This window comes from Malaya genurostris, chromosome 3, assembly GCF_030247185.1.
Source record: "Malaya genurostris strain Urasoe2022 chromosome 3, Malgen_1.1, whole genome shotgun sequence".
Lineage (NCBI taxonomy): Eukaryota > Metazoa > Arthropoda > Insecta > Diptera > Culicidae > Malaya > Malaya genurostris.
This window is the reverse complement of record NC_080572.1, coordinates 344,349-367,753: the sequence shown is the minus strand read 5'-3', so window position 1 is coordinate 367,753 and position 23,405 is coordinate 344,349. Positions and strand designations below refer to the sequence as shown.

General features: G+C 37.0%; 1 protein-coding gene across 4 annotated transcripts in view; it reads right to left on the bottom strand.

Moving 5' to 3' along the window:
- Positions 1–23,405, bottom strand: part of LOC131439384 (uncharacterized) — a 47,844-nt gene that overhangs the window by 3,815 nt on the left and 20,624 nt on the right. For all 4 annotated transcript variants that reach the window (XM_058610318.1, XM_058610319.1, XM_058610320.1 and 1 more), the window contains exons 3-6: positions 19,571–19,951; positions 19,221–19,511; positions 18,625–19,113; positions 18,464–18,561 (exon numbers count right to left, since the gene is read on the bottom strand). In XM_058610318.1, the coding sequence (XP_058466301.1) occupies positions 18,464–18,561; positions 18,625–19,113; positions 19,221–19,511; positions 19,571–19,951 (1,259 nt within the window). The remainder of the gene's footprint in view (positions 1–18,463; positions 18,562–18,624; positions 19,114–19,220; positions 19,512–19,570; positions 19,952–23,405) is intronic.

The window sequence follows — 23,405 nt, the reverse complement described above, 5'->3', positions numbered from 1 at the left end:
ATTACAAAACTCCTATAAATTATAATCAAAACCATAAGGCGTTCGAATTGTTACTTGGGTGCTGTGAGTTGTGAGCACATGTTGCTCATGTGCTGTGCTTTTACGAACCATTCTCATGAGCGTGTGCTTGCAAGAAAAGAGAGCTGCAACGGTAGAGCTCGTGGCTCGCTCAAATACAAAACATGCGAGCTAGCAGAAAACACGCACACGAAGTCTGAAGTACACGCTCGTGTGCTATGTTGCTACTAGATCGAGAGTCGTGTGCTTCGTAGAATCAGCTCGCGAGTTCAATCGTGTGCTGGCTCTCGAGTTGGATTGGGGACTGGATCGTGAGATGACTCGTGTGCTGACTCATGTGCTGACTTGAATGTCCGCTCTTGTCTAGTCTCTTGTCACTAGTGGGACTTCACAAATCAATATTATTGTCAATTAAAATGATCAGCGGCTCTCACATGAGGCGAGAATTGCAATGTGCTGTTTGATACGTATAGTTAAAAATTTTATCGAAATCAGTTATTTTGATAGTGCAAGTGTCATTTAGGGGTTAGCCAAATTTTGTGCTAGGGCACATAACCGTTTTTATTAGTTTTACGTTTCGTCTTTGACTCATCAGTGCAGAGCAGTTCAAATTGAACTGCTTAGTGCTAAACTCGGCAGTTCTATTTGAACCGCTAAGCAGACGTAAAGTTTCTGCTACTTACAGAACACTTTTTGTTTTGCAACGGAGTGCAATGTCTTTTCTGACGTGCCGAACGAAAACGTGTTTTCGACTATTTCTGGCCGATGCAGGTATGGTCATTTAGGGGTTAGCCAAATTTTGTGCTAGGGCACATAACCGTTTTTATTAGTTTTACGTTTCGTCTTTGACTCATCAGTGCAGAGCAGTTCAAATTGAACTGCTTAGTGCTAAACTCGGCAGTTCTATTTGAACCGCTAAGCAGACGTAAAGTTTCTGCTACTTACAGAACACTTTTTGTTTTGCAACGGAGTGCAATGTCTTTTCTGACGTGCCGAACGAAAACGTGTTTTCGACTATTTCTGGCCGATGCAGGTATGGTCATTTAGGGGTTAGCCAAATTTTGTGCTAGGGCACATAACCGTTTTTATTAGTTTTACGTTTCGTCTTTGACTCATCAGTGCAGAGCAGTTCAAATTGAACTGCTTAGTGCTAAACTCGGCAGTTCTATTTGAACCGCTAAGCAGACGTAAAGTTTCTGCTACTTACAGAACACTTTTTGTTTTGCAACGGAGTGCAATGTCTTTACTGACGTGCCGAACGAAAACGTGTTTTCGACTATTTCTGGCCGATGCAGGTATGGTCATTTAGGGGTTAGCCAAATTTTGTGCTAGGGCACATAACCGTTTTTATTAGTTTTACGTTTCGTCTTTGACTCATCAGTGCAGAGCAGTTCAAATTGAACTGCTTAGTGCTAAACTCGGCAGTTCTATTTGAACCGCTAAGCAGACGTAAAGTTTCTGCTACTTACAGAACACTTTTTGTTTTGCAACGGAGTGCAATGTCTTTTCTGACGTGCCGAACGAAAACGTGTTTTCGACTATTTCTGGCCGATGCAGGTATGGTCATTTAGGGGTTAGCCAAATTTTGTGCTAGGGCACATAACCGTTTTTATTAGTTTTACGTTTCGTCTTTGACTCATCAGTTCAATTTGAACTGCTCTGCACTGATGAGTCAAAGACGAAACGTAAAACTAATAGTGCAAGTGTGTTTTTAGAAGTGAGAGTACTATTTATTGAATAATGTTGATTCGCAAAACTAAAAATGCTCAAGCAGATTTTTAAACTGATAATTTACCACCCCAAAGTTCAACGATAAGCGCCGTCTGCATATCATTGTCGGTGTTATTAGATTACTATGGAATGTGTGGAAATCTACAACTCAATCGTGTTATTCAAACTAAAAATCTAAAATTGGTCTGCAGCAAACAAATTCGCGAGTGTATATTCCATTTTATTTTTTCAGGAATCGTGTTTCATCTCGCGTTGTTAGCAGCACTGCGAATAGGAGAAAAATGATACTGGTGAGATCATTCCTTAGATGTTAAGCCTTGATGAAATCAGTCCAATTCATGTGATTATACGATATACGATATATATGATATACGAAACTTCACTTCACTTACATGTCACTTCACTTGATTTTACCTATTACCGGTATCACGCATAGTGAAGTGATCACTGTGGTCGAGAAAACTAATTTTTTCAACAAAATGTTGGTGGCGTGATGTTCATAATGACATCAAGTTCATTCAAGTAATTACTTTTGTCTCAGAAGCGACTTCCGTAATAAGGACCTACATTCACTTCACTTGATTTCCACCGTAAAGTGATACCCATCATAAGGCTCACAGTCACTTCACTTGGTTTTCACCGTGTAGTAAGGGCCTGTATGCCAGTTTAGCTTCAAACGATACGTGTATTCGAGCATCATTCGTACGAACGAAAAATCCCATTCTCGTTTAAGGACAAATAGATGAAATGCCGTGGTTTCGATTCGTCAGTTTAATTTGCGAATCAACCATTTGAACACATTGAAAAAAGTTTAACCGACACCCTCGGGGTGTCCCAAAATTGTTTCACAATAAATTAAGATCAGTCGATTGTGAGAAGATGTTCTACACTGACGGATCAAAACTCGATAGGTCCACTGTTCAGTTTACGTCGCAGAGCTAGCTGCAATTCAGTATACCCTTGAGATCATTGACACTCTGCCCACAGATCACTACTTCATTGTAACGGACAGTCTCAGCTCGATTGAGGCTCTCCGTTCAGTGAAGCCTGGAAAGCACTCACCGTATTTCCTGGGGAAAATACGGGAACAATTGAGTGCTCTATCTGAAAAATCATACCAGATTACCTTGGTTTGGGTCCCTTCACATTGTTCCATACGGGGCAATGAGAGGGCGGACTCACTAGCCAAGGTGGGCGCACTAGAAGGTGACATTTATGAAAGATCAATTTGCTTCAATGAATTTTTCAGTTGTTGTCGTCAGAAAACTTTAGTCAGCTGGCAATATACTTGGAATAGTGGAACTCTGGGACGATGGTTACACTTAATAAATCCACAGGTATCAACGAAAGCTTGGTTCCGCGGGTTAGACGTGAGCCGAGACTTTATTCGTGTAGTGTCAAGGCTGATGTCAAATCATTATATGTTCAGCGCGCATCTCCGTCGCGTGGGGCTCGCCGAGAGTGGTGTCTGCGTTTGCGGTGAGGGTTATCATGACATCGAGCATGTTGTTTGGATGCTCAAATTTAGTGCTCTCCTTATTTCTTTCTCGTCTACAGCTCTATCGCACTCTTCTTTACGCTGCTGAAAGTATGGCCTGTATAAACGATGATTCGGAGCATGCACCTGCCTTGAACTGACTGAGTTGCTGGAAGCTACCCAAAAACGTCACACCAACAAAGCATCCTAATCCAGAATAATCTCTTCATTGCTACAAGCTGAAGAACATGAATATTCATCGAACGCAAAGTGTGTCTAAAAGATGTATGCCACAAACAAATGATGTATTCAAAGGCTATAGCAGGATAACCATATGAAATCTGCCCCCAAAGGGAATTCATATTGTTATACCACATTCGAAAGGTCATAGACTGGAAACAATTTTCTCAAAGTTTCAACCCTTTAACTGCCATATTGACGGAGCTAGGGTGGTTCTATTGATTTTTATTTTATTTGATTTTTGAAGAAACTGCTTCTCCGAAAAATTTGAAAAAAATCAGGCATGTTTAAGGCATTATGGGGATGCTTCACAATTTTTTTCAAAATTTTTGAAGATGTATTTCTTTTATTAAAAAATACTAGAAAATTTTGAAACATATTTTTTCCCTCTTCCAATTTTTGCACCACCCTGGATTTTTTAGTGATAAATAAAGAATTTTTGGACATGTTAAAATGGTATGTTTTCATATTTTTTAAAAATGTGGACGACCAAAATATTTAATTTTTTCTAAAAAATCAACAACAGTCGACCATGCGTTCCCATCATATTCTGAGAAAAGGAAACGCATGGTGCTTTATCTTAGCAGTTTCTAGTAGTAGTCGACCATGCGTTCCCATAAAGTTCTCTTAAAACGGAAACGCATGGTGCTTTGTTCTAGTAGTTTATGATGCAACTCAAGCGCAGAGCTTAGAAATCAAAGTAACGAAAAGAAGGAAATGAGTATCAACCTTTGCATAATACATACACGATCATACTTCGGGTACAACCTAGAAAGCTACAAAGCGAGAACTTACTGGTATGTGGTTTATATATGAATGGTAGTAATATATGAACGTTGCGAGTATCACACATATGCAGTTCGGTTACGGCAGTCAAGAACTAGAGCGAGTGTCAGTTTTTTACGTGTTGCTGATGGATGTAAAGAAAGAATAATGAAAGAAAGAATGAAAATTTCATTACAGTGTCAAAAGTTATCATAAAGATATGTTATCGAGGGATGTGTACAGTTTTCTGGAAAAATGTATAATAAAGATAAAGTTGGAGTTTTGTGTTTGAAAACTTCAATCGAATATCTTTATGATGGTTTTCATGGTTTGTAGACTGAGAGCGCTGTATATTTTTTTTATTTATTCGAAAATTTAAAACAACAACAGATATAAAAAATAGTGATGCGTTATTTTTCATTTTTGAGTTATAACTTTTGCATAATTTCAAATCAAGCATTTATCGACCATGTCTATTAAAAAACTTGATTCGCTGAATCGATCTCTTTAATTTTTGGGTATATTGTGTAGAAAGCTCCATATTTTCCAGAAAATATCTGAGAATACATAATTAACTCAGTAAGTGATTTTCATTCTCAGAGGAACGCTTCCAGGTTTTTACAGGTTTAATAATTTTGTTCAAATTGCGAACGGGAAGTTCTAACAAGATAATATTATCAATCCGAGAACGAGAGCAACAAGTATCGGAATATCGTAGCTCTGGAATAGAAGCTTTTGAAAAGGATGTTCTGCCAAGTAATTTCGGATTTAAAGCTTTATCACGAGATGACCCAATTGAGACACACAGATTACAAACAAGCTATTCAGGCCGGTAATAAGTCTCATTTTTAAAAGCTTACAAGTACTATATCGAGTACACTACAAATTCGACTGGATATTTGGGAATCCAGCGCCGTTGCTGTGAATGCGTTTTTGGCAATAGAACTGTTGGTTGCTGTTCACACGAGGCCGCCATTATTCACTACCTTTCCTTATGCTCGGTTTTTATCCAGAATTGTGAGACCGGCGAAAATATTGTCAGAAATGCTTAAATCAGAACAGCTACCAAATGACGATGATAATTCTATAGAATGAACGAAAAGAATCAGAAAGAAAATGTGTGCATTGAAACAGCAATGTATTTTTATAACATTTTTATCCCATTTCCTATTTAAATGAAAAATACAGTCAATAATTTACAGAAATTTTTTAGTGACCTTTCTTACATGAAACTTCTTAATCATTTCATAAAGACAATTGAAGTTTCAATTTAATAATTGACCCTTTTGAGTCTTAGTTCTGACTCCTACTGCGTCCATTAGTTCATCCAATAGCAAAATTTTATTAAAAATGATGTGCCGATAAAAAAAATCTCCAAGTGGGTTATGAAATCAACCACAAAATGTATAAAAATTTCAGCTTATTTTAAAATTTGTAGCAGTTCATCGTTCATATGCTTTATTAAACTCAAATTGATGTGACTATATTAGTATTATATTATGATAAGAATTCTATGTAAAAGTGATGCTACGGCGAAGAACAACTTATGTAAATTGCCTTAAGAAATAAACGTATTTATGGAAAAACAATTCTAAGAAATCAATTCCAACCTTCATCAGTGGCCACTTTTGTTTGACACCAATATAAAAAAGAAAAAATTATATTCACTGCTGTTTCAACTCGCTATGTATTTAGTGAAATGTACAGAGCTGGCAAAAAGAAAACCGCGTTGTACGAGACCCAACAGTGCAAATCGATTTGACCTTTTCATGAAACACTATCGAATCATCGAATTATATACAGTCACTCGCTCTAGTTCTTGACTGCCGTAACCGAACTGCATATGTGTGATACTCGCAACGTTCATATATTACTACCATTCATATATAAACCACATACCAGTAAGTTCTTGCTTTGTAGCTTTCTAGGTTGTACCCGAAGTATGATCGTGTATGTATTATGCAAAGGTTGATACTCATTTCCTTCTTTTCGTTACTTTGATTTCTAAGCCCTGCGCTTGAGTTGCATCATAAACTACTAGAACAAAGCACCATGCGTTTCCCTTTTAAGAGAACTTTATGGGAACGCATGGTCGACTACTACTAGAAACTGCTAAGATAAAGCACCATGCGTTTCCTTTTCTCAGAATATGATGGGAACGCATGGTCGACTGTTGTTGATTTTTTAGAAAAAATTAAATATTTTGGTCGTCCACATTTTTAAAAAATATGAAAACATACCATTTTAACATGTCCAAAAATTCTTTATTTATCACTAAAAAATCCAGGGTGGTGCAAAAATTGGAAGAGGGAAAAAATATGTTTCAAAATTTTCTAGTATTTTTTAATAAAAGAAATACATCTTCAAAAATTTTGAAAAAAATTGTGAAGCATCCCCATAATGCCTTAAACATGCCTGATTTTTTTCAAATTTTTCGGAGAAGCAGTTTCTTCAAAAATCAAATAAAATAAAAATCAATAGAACCACCCTAGCTCCGTCAATATGGCAGTTAAAGGGTTGAAACTTTGAGAAAATTGTTTCCAGTCTATGACCTTTCGAATGTGGTATAACAATATGAATTCCCTTTGGGGGCAGATTTCATATGGTTATCCTGCTATAGCCTTTCAATTCAATACTGTGTAGGTCCCACCCTCCCTATGTCCCCTTACTAACTCTAGGGGAGTATGCCGCCCCGTAATACGGTATCCCTTTCTCTCTCCATAACAACCAGACAATCGGCCACGTTAAGCTAAAGCAAATGAGCCCAATAAAATTTTATTTGAAAAAAAAACTTTAGTATTGAAAGAAGGTAAAATTCGATGTTTAATTTCCCTTGCACAAAAATTGCAACTCCACCACCCATACCAGTAAACCTGTCAAATCGATGAACCACATAATGCTTTTCAATTTGACATTTGGTTTAAGAAAAGTTTCTGTCACAATGGTAATATGAATTTTGTGAACTTTGAAAAAATTATAAAATTCATCTTCACTCGATTTTAAAGATCGAGCATTCCAATTTAAAATATTCAAATAATTATTTAACATTACTGTTAAATTTTAAATTCCTTACAATATTATTTGCAAATTGTCATTCGATTTGAAATGCCACCCACCTATCATTGATAGGTTCCCTCCAGCATGTAACCCAAGTGACAGATTCCTTTATGGTTATCAATTTGCAACTAAAGATACGAATATCTTCTATTGCAAGTTCACCAGAGAGTTTGTCACTTGAGCAGGAAGTGTGTGCTTCACCCGGTAACCAGTCAATCATTGAGTCGTGCGTCTCTGTCGTATTGGTATTTTGTCATCCTACCAACTGCTTCTGTGTCGTAAATGTCCTCGTCGATGAGACTTTGGAAAATTTCGCATTGTATCCGCTTCGGTCTTGGCCCTGCTTTCCTATATAGTCTTTTATGTCTGAAGCGGTACTTACGATTATTAATTTAAGGCTCTTGAATCAATGTAGATATGTTTGGTCTACTAACACTATCCATTCTAATCTGCTCTGATTGTGCACTCACCTTTTTCTTCCAGCATATCCCAACTTACCAAAAGTTAGGTTATTACATAAAATATCCATCCTTCATCACTTTCTTGGGACATTCTTCCTCACACCTTCTTGGCCTTGAATCTTCGATGACAATCCTCTACTTCAACAGTCTCATTTAATTTAGTTTTTCGTCATGAAAATAAAATAAAATCAGATGTTAGTGATCTTGTTTAATTATATAATGTAAGGATGCGCATTTAACACTAGATTGCCCAGGAAAGTCACACTATGTACACAATGGAAGGATTGCCTAAAATTCTGTGATCTTTTTTAACTCTTTATTTAACGATATATGCACTAAGGCGCTCTCTTCCAGAAACGTGTGGTTCACACTTTCAGTTAAAATGTGATAATTGAGTCAAAGTTGGAGAAATTTTGGTACATTGAAACCTTTCCCGATTTGAGCGTGTATTTACACCTGATCAAACAGTTTCGTCGTCATTGCAACTTGTAAACATTAGTACCGATACCGAACCGGATCGGAAAGGTTTGAAAGTTCCTTAACGGTTCATAAGATGTCAATTTACTCCTATTCCTGATAACAATAGTCCTCTTTTTTGAATTAAATTTACCAGTTTAGGACGAATATGATATATTAATATTCATCCCAACTGGATCAAGACAATTGAAATTAGTGATCAATTCCAGACATAAGAATGCTCGAAACCACCTAATGACCTATTGTCAATTTCAAGCATTATTAGTACTGTCCACTCCGTGATCGATCCAGACAACATAATAATTTTCATCTTTTACATTTATAAGTGAACGATCGATCTCAGTATGGTCCGACTTTGTCAATACGCGAAGTATATAATGACTCCCACCCCAATCCGCCAAGCGGGGGTACGCGTCCTGTAGCTCATCATCCAAAGCCACTTGTTTTAAATTCGAATAAATAAGTGCCTTAGAAGAATTAGGCGTGGCATTTGTAACGGTTTTTTGATTTTCAGGTATCTGCTGTAAATTTAAGGTCGTTGATTTGACTTGTTGTCTAAGCGAACGAGCGTTTAAATTTTTTTTCCCTAACAGGACATTTCAAATAATTGGATTTATGATTTCCCTCGCAATTTGAACATGTAAATTTATCAGTGGTTTCAATCATTGGACAAACGTCTTTCGAATGAGATTTACTACAATTCAAACACCGTATATCCATACGACAATTTTTGGTTCCATGGCCGAAGCCTTGGTAACGACGACATTGCGTTAAGTTTGCAATACGATCATGCCGTTTATAATGTTCCCTATGATTTTGATGTGGGAAATGAAACGTACTTCTTTTAAAGTTTTCAAATTGTTTACATCACTTCGATTGAAGTGAATTACGTAAAGTTCATGTGAAATTCCAGAGCGTGGTTTAAAAGTACCATTCGCTCTTTTTTCTTAAGTATTACTTGGGAAGGGGCAAAACCAAGCAATTCTTCTAGTTCATTTTTAATTTCATCAGTACCTTGATCAATTGAAGGTGAAATTTATGAGCGACCGATTGCTTTCAACGAATTATATAGCGCGACTCGCCAAAGAACACTTGCCAGCTAGCAAGCTTCTTGGGATAGAGATCATCTGGGTCGGTGGATGCACTCAATTATTCCGAAAATAAAGCTTGCTTCATTTAGAATTGGAACAAACTTTTGCTCATATTGTGGCGCTCCTGGTGGACGGATTTAAAAGCTCTTGGCGCCCACGTGTCGGGAATTTTGTCAGCTTCACGTATGATTTTTGACATTCCGCAAATCGACTGTATTTTGTAAACAATCAACATGGAAGCCGAAAGAAGGAAAAAAATTGTGCACAGTTATTTGGAAAATCCATTGTGGTCTGCATCTAGGCTAGCTAAACAGCTGAAATTGCCCAGAAATACCGTATGGCGCGTTATCAAACGGTATAAGAAAACATTGACGACGATTCGGAAGCCTCAAGCCGATCGTCGGAGTCGAACTGACGACCGGAAATTGCGTGGTAAGATTTTGAAGACGATTAAGAGGAATCCTAATCTGTCGGACCGTGATTTGGTCAGAAAATTCGGTGCTGCCCATAGTACCGTGAGGAGAACTCGACTCCGGGAAGGAATCAAGTCGTATCGAGCTAGCAAACAGCCAAATCGGACCATGAAACAGAATAGTGTGGTCAAAATTCGTGCTCGGAAACTATATGACCAGGTGCTGACCAAGTTCAATGGGTGTTTTCTGATGGACGATGAAACCTGTGTCAAGGCTGACTTCGATCAAATCCCAGGTCAAAAATTTTACTTGGCAACGGCTCGGGGGGATGTTCCAGCCAAATTTAAATTTGTTTTTGCCGACAAATTTGCAAGAAAATTTATGATTTGGCCGGGCATTTGCAGCTGCGGCAAAAACACGAAAGTTTTCGTTACAAATAAGACAAATGACATCGGAACTATACCAAAAAGAGTGTCTCCAAAAACGAATTTTGCCGTTCATTCGATCCCACGACCATCCTGCAATGTTTTGGCCAGATTTGGCAAGCTGTCATTACAGCAAAGCCGTTTAAGAATGGTATGCAGAGAAAGTGGTCCAGTTTGTTCCGAAAAACCTTAACCCACTCAACTGCCCCCAGTTCCGCCCTATTGAGAAATACTGGGCAATCATGAAGAGGAGACTCAAGGCAAAGGGAAACGTTGTCAAAGACATCAATCAGATGACGACCTGGTGGAATAAGATAGCTAAAACGATGGACGAAGAAGGTGTGCGCCGCCTACTGAGCCGTGTTACAGGAAAAATTCGAGAATTCCTTCAAAACCGTGACGAATAATTTTATCCGTATTTTTTCTTAAAAGTATGAAGAAAACGCTACATTTGTATAAAAAAAAGATATTGAATACAATAATAAATAACTGAAATACAGGCAATTGTCTTTGTTCCAATTCTATTTGAAGCAAGCTTTATCGACAAAGGCGTGGTTCAAGGGACTGGATGTGAGTAGGGATTTCATTCGTGTGATGTCCAGACCAGTGCTGTAAAACTTCATTCAATTCAATTGAAACTGAATGTTGAACACATTGACGATCTCTCGAATGCAATAAGCTTCACTCTCTGACACACGCAATGTTTGCTGACGGCCCGAACGGGCAGCATTCAGTCATCAATCGTTTCTCTTCAATCGAGGCTCAGTTTAACCACCGTCAGTTGATCTCTTGAAGTAACAAAATATCTCTTTCAATAGTGTGAGAGCGGCCTTCAAATGAGGTTCATGTAAACATTCCAATTGGTTCAAGATAATAGATGAAAGACAAACCAGATTGCTGAAATATCATCAATCACAGAATACACATAAATTAATTGTTTCTTCCTTCAGTTTTCATTTTTAATACGTTACTCCATTTATAATTCTATTCGTTCGAATTTGCTTACTACCAAGAGCGAAGGCAATGAAGGAGGTACACTACTCCGCACTTGAAACTGAGCAAGCAAAACTTCAAATGACTATCAACGATTATTCAACTGACGACGAATTCCGGGAGCTTCACTTGAAAATGGCAGCAAAACTCAAATGAATTAGTAGGGATATGCTGACTGTCAGCGGCCATAAATTTCGTTTTCATCTTATATTATTCGATTGAAAATGAAATTTTACCGCACTGGTCCAGACTCATGTCCAATCACTACACGTTAGATGCACACCTTCTTCGAATTGGACTTTCCGAAACTAATCATTGTGCTTGTGGCGAAGGTTATCGCGATACACCCAAACCTCCATTTACGTAACTTATATATGTATATATGTATTAAAATACGTACGCATGTGTGCAAATATTTGTATTTCTTAATACATATAAATATTGGTGAAGTAAAAGCGATCATTTATATGTATATATATATACACATATACGCAAACGAATGAGTGTGTAAGCATACATACATACATATGTAAGGTTCGTAAATGGAGGTTTGGGTGTATTGGTCATGTCGTTTGGACATGCGTGGAGTATCGTGATGTCAGATCTCAACTATTAAATTCCTTGCGTACCCAAGGTAGACTATCCAATGTCCTAGTCCTTCTTTATCATTTCATAAAGACAATTGAAGTTTCAATTTAATAATTGACCCTTTTGAGGGTTAGTTCTGACTCCTACTGCGTCCATTAGTTCATCCAATAACAAAATTTTAATAAAAATGATGTACTTATAAAAACAAAATCAAAATAGGTTACGAAATCAACAACAAAATGTATAAAAATTTCAGCTTATTTCATAATTTATAGCAGGTAATCGTTTGGTTCAAATAATGTTCTTAAGTAGATTTAATAATAAATAACGAAATACCTAATATGATATTTAAAAAATAGGAGGAATATGTTTTATGAAACTCAAATCGTTGTGACTATATTAGTATTATATTAGGATAAGAATTCTATGTAAAAGTTATACTACGGCGAAGGAAAACTTATGTAAATTTGCCTAAGTAAATAAACGTATTTATGAAAAAAAAAAGTTGATCATTTGATAAGCCTTTCAAGACAGCCTTGAAGGGTCTGTCTGATTTTATATCATATGAATAAAATTTATGAAGTTTCTCGGACAAATATCGGATAAGACGTTCATAATCTTCCAATCCATCAACCAAGACTCGACATTCTCCTCTTCGTCCGATTTGAAATGAGGCTTTCGCTTCCGGGAGAAAAGTAGAAAGCTCAGTACGGAATGCTTTGAAGTCGGAAATCATCACTGTCACTGGTGGCATAGATTGTTGTTTCTTCACAGAACGATCAGCGTCCATTTTGGGAATTTTTGAAGAATTTTCTTCTATGTCGCTACAATCGGATTCAGGAAGAATCTCGTAAATATTGTTAGACGGCATAGAATCAACGGAAGGGAAATCCGTCCGTTCTCTTTTATTTTTAAATTCAGATTCTATAAGATCGTGAATGTTATTAGAAAAATGTTGTATAACGGATTGTGATTTATTCCGTATTGAGTTATGTTTAGCCTTAGGCTTGTTGCCTTTCCGATTGGGCGCAGGCATTTTTGAAATGAATGAAATTTGAAATTAAATTAACTAGGCCAAATTAGTCTTCGATTAGACTCCTAGTTTGGAAAAGAGACTGATTTTGTGGTAGCCTTAATAAAGACTGATTAGTTCGAAGAATAGTTCTTTGAATAGCTAGCCTTAACAAAGGCTGATTAATTTCTTAGTCTTGAAAAAGACTGATTATATTAAAATATCACTCTTTGTATAGCCTTGAGAAAGGCTGACTAATTGTTAGTCTTTAAAAAGACTGTTAGTGATTCAGGTAGTCTTTAAAAAGACTGAAGCCTTGAATCAATGAAACTCTAGGTAGCCAGAAAAAAATTCCAGGAGCCAAGAGCTATACGCGTGCGGTGCGAACGACTGTTCAACACCGACTGGTTATAGGGCTATTGACGTTCAGTCCACTTAATTTCCAGTTTACACTGGTAATAAGGGCCGGTAGTATGAAAATAAAACATAAAAAAGAGCTCAGTTAAGCTCTAACGGCCTATCCAACCCCGGTTGTTGGAGCGTAATGCAATCAACATCTTATTCAAGTCGTTCCATGTCTTATTCATTTAATTCAATTATGAAGCTAAAGGCTGTAATGCATATATTTATCAAATTATAACGCTAATTGATCGTATGTGATGATGTTTGCAATACCGTCAAGCCCACCAACCAATGAGAGGTAGTTTAAGCAACTTTAGTATAGTGATATTGAAAGAAATGAGATTTCCCCCATTTTTTGTTCAGGAATGGTTTGAAACGTGGTTGTTGGCAATCTTTTTGATAGTGTTGTGGAAACTACACAAGCCGTTTAGTATCACTTACAACTATGTTTTGGATGTTTAGGTGTCGATTGCAATATTGAATGCTCTGAACGCTTGACTATTTCGAAAATTGAGGAAACAACACTCTATGCCTTACACGAGGCAATAATATAGTCAATATTAAGTATTATCAATCCTTCATCAACACGTCATTCCTATTTGAATGCATACGATTATTTATCATCAATAGCATTGTCAAAATGTCGAGTATTGACAATAATATCGCCTTATGTGAGAGCCGCTAATAATTTTAATTGACAATAATATTGATTTGTGCAGTCCCACTAGTGATAAGAGACAAGATAAGAGCGAACGCTCAAATCAGCACATGAGCCAGCACTCGAGTCAGCTCATGAGCCATGCCCCAATCTAGCTCAAAACCAGCACAAAATTCGACTCGCGAGCTGGTTCTACGAAGCACACGACTGTCGATCTAGTAGCAACACCGCACACGAGTGTGTGCTTCAGGCTTCTTTTGCGTGTTTTCTACTAGCTCGCGTGTTTTGTATTTGAACGAGTCACGAGCTGTACCGTTGCGGCTCTCTTTTCTTGCACACGCTCATGAGTCTGGTTTGTAAAAGCACAATACATGAGCTTCATAAGCTCGATACCGTAGCGATTACACGAGTGAAAACCTATTTTAATCCACCTAGTGTTGTAATGATGCCTTCCTCATATTACTTATGTTTTCAAAAACATCACTAGAAGATTCTGTCAAGATTTTTTTTTCAAACTTGAATAAAATCAAACACTTTTTTTTGTATAAACTACCATCACCTTTTAATGTGTAAACAGTTATGTCAAGTTAATATAGATTTATATGTGGCAAGCCTGCACGCTATACAAAATTGAGCAAAGTACGCTGTGTGCTAGGCGTTTTCTTCCTCTTCCGTACCAGCACGTACCGATGCGCACCGATTTTGCATCATTTTGTAAGACAGTTTGAAAATTTTGATACCCGTTGCCCTATAATTTCGGAACCGGAAGTCGGATCTGGATGAAATTACACAGTATCTTTAAAAACACTGGGAGCTTTAATTTAAACATGATTTGTGAAAATCGGTTTAACCGTTCAATATGTTTATGTTTCGTCTTTGACTCATCAGTACCAGCGATGCCAGACGTAAGTAGTACCATTTCAGTAGATTGAAACCGGGAAACTCTCCCGGTGGAAAGATTTTATTGCTCGCCAGACATGAATTCAGATTTCCGTAGATTGATTTCCATAGGAAAAATCCAATTTCCGTAGATTTTGTCTACGGATCCGTAGGTCCGTAGAATATCTTCGAATCCGTAGATCTACGGAAATTTTCGTAGATCTGACATCGCTGATCAGTGCATAGTAGTTCAAATTGAACTGCTTAATGCAAAACTCGGCAGTTCAATTTGAGCCGCTATGCAGACGTGAAGTTCCTTTCGTGACAATCTCAGTACGGCGGTAAATTTATAAACGACATAATGTCACAGCAAACCTAACACAATATTATCATTGCCAGGGCTTCGGCCATGGTACAACAAATTGTCATATGGACATACGCTATTGAAATTGTAGTAATTCGCTTGCAAGCACGTCTGTTCAATGAACGAAACCCTCAGATGAATTTCCGTGTTCTGATTGTAATTTTTTTTCATAAATACGTTTATTTTTTAAGGCAGTTTAAATAAGTTTTTCTTCGCCGTGATGCTTTTACATAAAATTTTGATCCTAATTTAATTCTAACATAGTCACAACGATTTGAAATTATTAAAACATATTCCTCTTATTACTTAAATATCATGTTAGGTAACTCGTCATTAATTATTAAATCTACTCGGAAATATTATTTGAACCAAACGATAAACTTCTATAAATTATAAAATGAGCTGTTATTTTCAGACATTTTGTTGATAATTTTATAAACTGTTTCGAGTTTGTTTGTATCATTACATAATTGCTATTCTAATTTAGCTATTGCTTGAACTCATGGACGCAGCTGGAATCAGAACTAAATCTTAAAAGGGGCCTTTATTAAATTGAAACTCCAATTTTCTTTATGAAATGATAAATAAGTTTCATGTATGGAAGGTCACGACAAGCAAGAATGTCTCGAACTGGGACATTGGATAGTCTACCTTGGGTACGCGAAAAAATTATTAGTTGAGATCACGATACTCCACGCATGTCCAAACGACATGATCAATATCCCGATAACCTTCGCCACAAGCACAATGATTAGTCTCGAAAGCCCAATTCGAAAGAGATGTGCGTCTAACGTGTAGTGATTGGACGTGAGTCTGGACATCACACGAATGAAATCCCTACTCACATCCAGTCCCCTGAACCATGCCTTTGTCGATATTTTCGGAATAATTGAGTGCATCCACCGACCCAGATCATCTTTATCCCAAGAAGCTTGCCAGCTGGCGAGTGTTCTTTGGCGAGATGAGCTATAGAATTCGTTGAAAGCAATCGGTCTCTCATAAATTTCACCCTCAATAGCACCACGTTTGGTTAAAATATCGGCTCTTTCATTGCCAGAGGAATGGAGCAATGAGCCGGGGCCCAGACTATAGTGATTAGATACTTATTGTTCAATATGTCGTTCAGGCACTGTTTTATTTTGCCCAAGAAAAACGGTTCATTTTTGCCAGCAGCGTTTGAGCTAACGGCTTCAATTGCACTCAAACTATAATGAACTGCTGCTAACTCTGCTATATAAACAGATGCAGGTTCTTGAAGCCTAAATGAGGCCGAAACATTATTGTTGAACATACCAAACCCTGTCGCTTCTTCAATTCGCGATCCGTCCGTGTAAAACATTTTCTCAGAGTCAATATGCCTGAACTTACTTGAAAATATTTTTGGGATTTCCAACGAGCGTAGGTGTTCCGGGATTCCACGCACTTCGCGCTGGATGGATGTATCGAAAAATAAAGTTGAGTCAGGTGCATTCAGGATGCTGACACGGATAGGAATATATATTGATGGGTTGATTTCCTGTGACATGTGATTAAAATATACTGTCATGAATTTTGTTTGAGATCTAAGCTCGACTAGTCGTTCGAAATTAATGGAAGAACATCAACGCATTGAGCTCAACAGAGTTGAACATTTTTAGCGTTATAAATGACAGTTATTTAGAAAATAAACGATTTCTTACAATACCCATTTTATTGTATTCAACTCGTTTTCATTCCAACACAAAACCCAATGCTGCATAAATTCGCGTCATTATTTGATATGTAATTTTTGCTCACGATATAATGCCACCGAGTCCACCGTGCATTTCTCACACCACCTCAATACGCCGCGCACAAGTAATCAAAAATGCGGAAAAGTTTATGCAAACTTTTCCAAATTTCGGTTGCTTTTTGATAAAATTTTATAATTTTGAGTTGCATATTCAGATTCTTTATGAAATTCTGCTACAAACTCTACTTTTTACTTCTAAAACCATCTCCGTGGAACGGAACAGCAACCGTTTATACATTTCAAAAACCAACTACGGCTCGGCAAAGCCAAATTTCAAAATTCTAAGAATACTTAGTTGTGATAAATTCAATTTGAAAACCTAATTTTTTTTTAATAATTGATCAAAAACGCGTTTTGCGCATTCCGCTACATTCCACCTTAACAATGACCTATCAGACAAAAAAATTAAATTCCCATGTAATAAAATTCAATTTAAAATCATTAGATGTACATATCAGATTTAGCAAAACCGTTCGGCTGCCACGACTGGCACTTTTGAAACACAATTTATTTTTCGTTTGTATCTGTTAGTCAATAAACAATATGTACATCCATCATGTCATCCCATTTTCTAAATGCAGCATTTTTACGATGTCAATGCATCGATGAGAGAATAAATCAAATGATAGCTGCAAAAACGCACAAGAAATCAATCTATTTATTCCTGATCGGATTCTAAATACTAGGCATCTCTCGGGGAGTAATCAGAAAAATAATCAGAAAGTATGAGTTCTTCATGATGAACTCTCCGCTGGTTTTTTGACAGTTTTATTTCCAATAGCCTAGCTAATCTATGAGAAATCCTTCTACAATTGATCTGATTCTTGCAGATCAAATACATTCAGGGTTTCAAATTAAGCAATGATTATCTCAATTAGTTATATATAATACCGCCTGGGGTACAGATATCATATCGAAAGCAATGTAAACCGTGAAATTTAAATACATTTTATTAAAAAAATTCCCGATGTTACCTTGAGATTTTGCCATCAGGTTTTCAAATATTATTAATACTTATTCTAAAACTTTATAAAATTCCAACAGAAGCATCCAAATTATACTTATTTTTCAAAATTTACATTGTGGTGTTATGGTAACAACTAAGAGTTCTGATGCTTCCTGATTGATTTAAAACTGCTGTTAAACCCTAACAAATCGTTGGACGAGATATGGGGTGTTGGCCCAATTTCCATTTGAATGTTAAACATAGAACTTGTATGAGACAATAAGTTGTTTCAACACTTTTACAGAACATCTCGCTCAAACGCAAAATTGTGTATCGTTTCGTACTTTTCACTGGTTCGAAAAAATCAATTGTTAGTCATATTTGAGCAAGTAATATTTTTCCCGATTTTTCACTAAAATTTCTTTTTCCAGGGTTTTCCCGGTGAAACCAAATTCCCGATTTTTTCCGGTTTTCCCGGTCGCTTGCCACCCTGCATTTATCTATAACCGGTTAAGGTAAAAGTTACACGTAAATAGTCAGCTTGCAGAGGTATAGCTACTCATCATTTGAAGTACTATCACTACAGAATACGATTTTGGGCATTCTGAGATGCAAATTATTGAAAAAATAGTCTTGAATTAAAAAATCGCTGCCTCAATGTACATTATAGAAATCGAATGTTTTATGAAACATACCTCTTCCCAGTTCCTGCACAACTTTTTGCGTTTTTTAAAGCTGGACTGTTTCGCATATTCTTCTTCACTCAAGACTCCAACTTGATCATAATACATCGCTGAAAAGAGACAAAAATCGTTACAAGTTTGCTTTTCAGCAGAGAACATAGTATTTCTCGCACCATCATCAACAATTGGGAACGGAGCCACAACACAACCAGGATAGTAAAATGCATTGTAAAATTGAGCATAATCATAACCATTCCCGTACGGCGAAATAACCGAGATTTGGGGCATAGTAGGCTCTAAGGTTTCGTATATCACCTCCTTCACATCTACATTTGGCTCGTTTCTGTACTCATTGGAAACCAGCGATATTTCATCATTCGGTTGGCTGCTTGGGTCATTGTACTCGATATTGGTATTAACGTTCTCGAGGAGATCAACATCGGCAATCGAGTTCGAGTTATTAGAAGTATTTGAAACATCCACTGGTTGAGTTTCCTTGGCTAGAGAAATTGTTGAATCAACTTGATTTGGGCTCATTTTATCATGTTTATCATCCACAAGACCAGCATCATCGAACGGGGCTGTGCAGTGATAGTTTGGTGGGTAAATATAGGTCTGACCACCATTCATGTACGAATACCCATGATTATCAACAGCAAAGCCTGAAATTAGTAATGAAATTTGATTTACCCGAAACAACCGGTAATGACGTTTTATCGTGTAGCCGAGTAAAACGAGAGCATATCTGTGTTTACCCTCAACAACTTACCGTTCATTACAAGTACTCCACTTTGGTCGAAGTAGCCGAAATATGGGTACGGGGTGGGATATTCCATAAATTGCCCTTCGGTTAGGTAGGTTATATCGGATATAACAGATTCGGCGGTAGATACACTTCCACTACCAGTTGCAGTATCACTACCATCAGTGGTACCGTTAGCGAAAGCACTACTAGCCAAGGTACTGTTTTCATTCATCGTGGTGTATCGTTTCGGCCGTGACAGGTAACCCTTCTTGAAGAGCACGTCCTGACGTGGAGTAGTTATTTTCGTATATTCATCTAGAAAGATCGTTTTTAGGGTTTCAATTTTACCCATAATCAAAATAGATATTTGTTACCTTCGTTTATTCTTACAGATTCGTTTTGATCGTTTTTGGCATCGGCGATACGTTGACAGGAGTACGAATTATTTCTAATATAGCTACTGCTTCCGATATAGTATGGTTTCACACTACTGTGGTAATTGTTGTAGTTATTTTTTAAGTAACGGGACTTATGATAGTAAGGATTGCGGCCGCAGCTGGAGTATGATGTGTTGCTACTCCCTTCAAATTCCTTCTGCGAACGATCGTCGCAGCTCTCTTCGTCTCGGTGGGTGTCATCTTTGGAGGCGGTATATCCAAAATCAGATGAATTTGCAACAAAGTAACTGGCAGCACTATTTCCGCTAACAACAGCAGTGTACGTTTTCCTTCCTCGAGATGATTTGAGTTTATCATCTGAAAACAATAAAATCGATTGAGAAACAGTACCACATGAGGATCTAATACACCCGCTGAGCAACCAATTTTAGATCAAAGCCGGATCAGACTAAACGATTTAAAAATGATCTAATATCTATAGCACACTTTGAAATTAATGTAGAATCCTCTTTTAATCCATTATTATTAATAATACTGATATTCTTCAAAATAATTTCGATTCTTGAAAAAAATAACCGAAATCGATTTGCTTGGCCGTCTACTGATAAATCTTTCAATTAGGGATATATTTTCATTTTGTTGCATATTTTACCTCATAACTCGGAACCGGAAGTCAGATCTAAATGAAATTCAGGATTTTAGTACTCCGAAAAAAGTTAGTACATACGCACATACACACACAGACATTTTGCGTACTCGACGAACTGAGTCGAATGGTATATGACGCTTGGCCCTCACAGTGATCGTCGGTTTTCACAGTGATCGCATATCCTTTCTATACAAGAAAGGCAAAAAGTACGGGTGTATAATGTCAGAGACATAACTGGATGTCGTGAATACGAATAAAACTGACAATCTTTCTTAATACTTTCAAATACCAATTAGTTGATCGATTGTGTGAATTGTGCAAGCTTTTCTCTTTTTCACTACTGAAATATGAAACGATACTCCTAAACTATAGTACAGATTAGTTACATTGAGCATTCTGACACACAATTAAATATTACGAAATAACCAGTATAGTTCTTTATGATAAAATAATGATGGTTCTGAAAGGATTCTTTCATTAATGGCTTCTAAGTCGGTGCTTTGCATTTTATATAGCAAATCAGCAAATAGTTCTACTACAAACTACAAGTGGTTGAAAAATGGGTCGTATACAGTATAGTGAAGAAATTTTCGCATAATTCTTTGGGTATACAATTATTGTTCTATATAGAAATATACAGAATTTTGATGTCGATTATTTTGTTTCGGATTTAAATATTTCAGTGAAAAAAGTTATCAAAATGCCATACGAGATAAATTTTTGGCATTCAGAAGGGTCAAATTGTGTAATTCTCTAAGATATTAAACACTGTTGCGAATTTTGCACTGCGAAAATTGCCCAAAGCTAATCAAATTATCCTGAAAACTGGTTCTGTGACCTGAGCGTTTGAGGTTTTACACCACGCAAAAGGTCTACTTTCATTGCCGACTGCTCCTCCTGACAACCGAAGTCCAAATGAGAGGACGATCTGAGCGTTTCACGCTTTATACTTGGTGTGTTCTTACATGTTGGTGGGAGAACCTCACCTCGACATCCAGTTTCGTCTGCAGCAATAAGAGATTATAACAGTTTTTATTCAAAGATTTCCTTTTCTATTTGTTCAGTAGATTCTGATGTGATGAGCCTGACTACATCAAAACCGTCGTCCGGATGCGAAAAAGGCAAGCAAGCGTGATGAATTTTCCTCATTTTTTTCCTTTATGGGCTACTCTGGCCGAGGGGGGTGGTTACAACGATCCGCACTTTCTATGCCGGACGAACTAGGCTATGGTGCCCAAATGAACACTAGTAACGAAGAAGGAAATCCTCCAGCATGTAACCCAAGCAGTCGCGTATACAGGGGGGTGTTTTAGGGGTTCAAACCCCCTCCGAAACTCAAAAAAGTATGATATTATGTAAACTCTTTTTTTTTGTATTTGTATGGAAATTGATCAACATGTTCTGAAACACCCCCCGAAATTTTTTTCTGGGTACGCGCCTGAACCCAAGCGACATATTCCTTTACGGTTATCAATTTGCAACTAAAGATACGAATATCTTCTATTGCAAGTTCACCAGAGAGTTTGTCACTTGGGCAGGAAGTGTGTGTTTCACCCTGTAATCAGTCAATCATTGAGTCGTGCGTCTGTATCGTAATGGTAATTGATAATAATAAAAGTAATAATAAAAATAGAAACTTACCAAAAGTTAATATGTCATCAAATGAGTTATTACACGAAAATACCTATTTTTCGTCGTTTTACTGAGGTGGTTTTTTTCCATTTCATTTTGGTATTCCTGTGGCACCCTAGGATTTTTCCGCTCCATATAGTTTTTGTCTATAATCTTTTATTTCGATAGTTTCTCGTCATGAAAATAAAATAAAGTCATGTGTTAGTAAGTTTGTTAAGTTATATAATGTAAGGATGCGCATTTAACACTAGATTGTCCATTAAAGACACTATATATACACAATGGAAGGATTGCGTAAAATTCTGAGCTCTTATTTTATTCTTTATTTAACGGTATATGCACTAAGGCACACTGCACTAACTTTTAGTTATTTTGTCACAGTTTTTTTTTCTTCTAATCATTTTGACTGCTTTTGAGCAATTTAGGTCTATACTAAGTTTTGGGCCTTCTAATGTTGAGCACGCATCCAGGAAACAAGAACTACATGTATTTCAAAAAGAAATACTAGGTGTTGTTGTATGAAATGATCTACGTGAACCGCTCTCTTCCAGAAACACACATCTCACACTTTCAGTTAAAATGTGATAATTGTGTCAAAGTTGGAGAAATTTTGGTACATTCAAACCTTTTCCGATTTGAGCGTGTATTTACACCTGATCAAACAGTTTCGCCGTCATTGCAACTTGTAAACACTAGTACCGATACCGAACCGGATCGGAAAGGTTTGAGAGTTCCTTAACGGTTCATAAGATGTCAATTTACTCCTATTCCTGATAACAATAGTCCTCCTTTTAGAATTAAATTCACCCAGCTCAGGACGAATATGATATATTAATATTCATCCCAAGTGGATCAAGATAATTCAAATTGGTGACCAATTCCAGGCATAAGAATGCTCGAAACCACCTAATGACCTATTGTCAATTTCAAGCATTATTAGTCCTGTCCACTCCGTGATCGATCCAGACAACATAATAATTTTCATCTTTTACATTTATAAGCGAAGGATCGATCTCGGTACGGTCCGACTTTGTCAATACGAAGTATAAATTGACTCCCACCCCCATCCGCCAAAGTGGGGGAACGCGCCCTATAGTTCATCATCCAAAACCTGCGGTAAGTGTTTAGAAAGTTTTAGAAAACTTTGTTTTTCAATTATTTTTAGGGTTTTTTCACGCTGTTGAAAATTTATTCACGAATTCCTAATCATAGCTTGTAGAAAAAATGATAGCTTGTAGAAAAAATATGTTGTTGGGTTAAGTACAAAGATATGACTTTTGCTTGGTAAAGTTCTGCCCATTCTTGTACAGGGTAAATTTTGAAAATGCGTCCCATAGTAAAGTAAGTCGTATTCAGGACAAAAGAAGCGATTTGAAGAATTCTGAAATTAGGAACTGGACCTGAGCTCAAGAACTATATTCAGAACTTAGAACAGACTCAGAATTCAGTTGAATTTTAGTAGACTACAATTTCGAAACTGAAATCAGTTCCGGAATCTTTTTCCAGAATCCAGTTCAGCACACAGTCTCT